Source organism: Dermacentor andersoni, chromosome 7 (genome assembly GCF_023375885.2).
Source record: "Dermacentor andersoni chromosome 7, qqDerAnde1_hic_scaffold, whole genome shotgun sequence".
Taxonomy (NCBI): Eukaryota; Metazoa; Arthropoda; class Arachnida; order Ixodida; family Ixodidae; genus Dermacentor; species Dermacentor andersoni.
This window is the reverse complement of record NC_092820.1, coordinates 117,404,310-117,405,779: the sequence shown is the minus strand read 5'-3', so window position 1 is coordinate 117,405,779 and position 1,470 is coordinate 117,404,310. Positions and strand designations below refer to the sequence as shown.

General features: G+C 42.7%; 1 protein-coding gene across 1 annotated transcript; it reads right to left on the bottom strand.

The window, feature by feature from the left end:
• Nucleotides 1-551: 551 nt before the first annotated feature.
• On the bottom strand, nt 552-992 carry LOC140219598 (uncharacterized). The gene has a single exon (XM_072289510.1). The coding sequence runs from the start codon at nt 990-992 to the stop codon at nt 552-554; it is 441 nt and encodes a 146-aa protein (XP_072145611.1).
• Nucleotides 993-1,470: the final 478 nt, after the last annotated feature.

The window sequence follows — 1,470 nt, the reverse complement described above, 5'->3', positions numbered from 1 at the left end:
CTTTTTGTCTGATAACGTGTGCTCAGCTCGTGAGGTGTCAAGAAATCATAACTTGAAGCGTTCATTGATGCCATGATCTTGGAGAAGCGGTATGTTGCAGTCTATTAACGATGGCCACACGAAGAAGCCAAAGGAGTTTAAAGAACGAAGCTTTGAAAAAGAAATGCCAATGTAAACTGCAATGGGCATACTTATAGCATGGCACAGAAACAATTTTTTTCACCACGTCTGTGCGCAAGTTGTACACTTTACAGGGCACGGCATAAAAGTCAGTAAATGTTAAATCTACGTAGAGGAAGAAATCACTACAGAGTGTCTTAGTAATGCCATCACACAGGTATTTACAAACCTCATTATTGGTTAGTTTAGTATCACTGGCAGAAACAAGGGTTAATATCAAGAAGCAGTAAACAGCTGTTTTAAATGTCAAACTGTCAAAATATTTGTACCAATGAACACAAACAAGAGAAGTCATATTCGTATTTTTCCAGTTGTTACACTTGTCAAGTAACATTCTATTTTGGTGGTCCACGTGCTGATAAGAAAAACACTTAAGCGACCTTCACCAGGTCAGCCTCACAGGTAACATGCAGCATTGACGAGTTATCACTTTTGCGCATTAAAATCTTTCCTTGTGATGCCCACACGTATTTCCAATTTTTCTCCTTTTTGAGCTTTCGATCATTACCCAGCAGCATCTTGTTCTCGACACACAAATGCTCATTTATGTACAAGAGGTCGCTTGTGTCAAATCCCAGTCTATCTGCTTTCAGAGTTTTCTTCCGAGCAGCTGACAGCAACTTTTCACGAGTAGTTCTTGAGACGAACTTTACCACAACATTAGGTTTCTTCTTGTCTTTCGAAGGCACACGATGAACTACATCAATGTCACCGTCAGTAACACTTGTGCCCAGACATTTTGCGATGTCCGCAACAGCCTTGCCTAGGTCCTCATTAGCTGTAACCGGAAATCCTTGAATTTCAAGGTTCATGCTTCCACTATATTGTTTCATCCCTATTATCTCCTTCCTTGTCTGTTTAAGCTGCTCCCTCAACTGTTCGTTCGCCGCGCGACATTCCGCAGCTTCAGCCTTCATTTCAGCAAGTTCCTCCCTGTAACGTTCAATATCCCTCTTAAATTCTTCAAAACCATCATTCATAAACCCAATGGAGCTACGAATGCCACCATGTTCAGTGTGGATTCCAGTACTTGAAGCATCAACCTTGGCTACATCGTTTTTATTCCTGTGGCGAATGCATCTAGCGTGACTACGAGCTCGGTGAGTACCTTGACAACTTCTTTGATACTGCTAGGTTGCTTTTACAGAGCCTTTGCAACATCCCCTAGGGCACCCTGCTCAGTTGCCGACATTGCCGAACGGCGAAAACCAACAGCTAACACAGCACACTGAAGAAAATTCTACATCAAAGTAGACACCCGTGGCGGCAGCAGCGACGAGACTGTCAGTG

Coding starts and splice junctions, on each gene's coding strand:
- LOC140219598 (XM_072289510.1), bottom strand. CDS start 992: ATGAACCTTGAAATTCAAGGATTTCCGGTTACAGCTAATGAGGACCTA.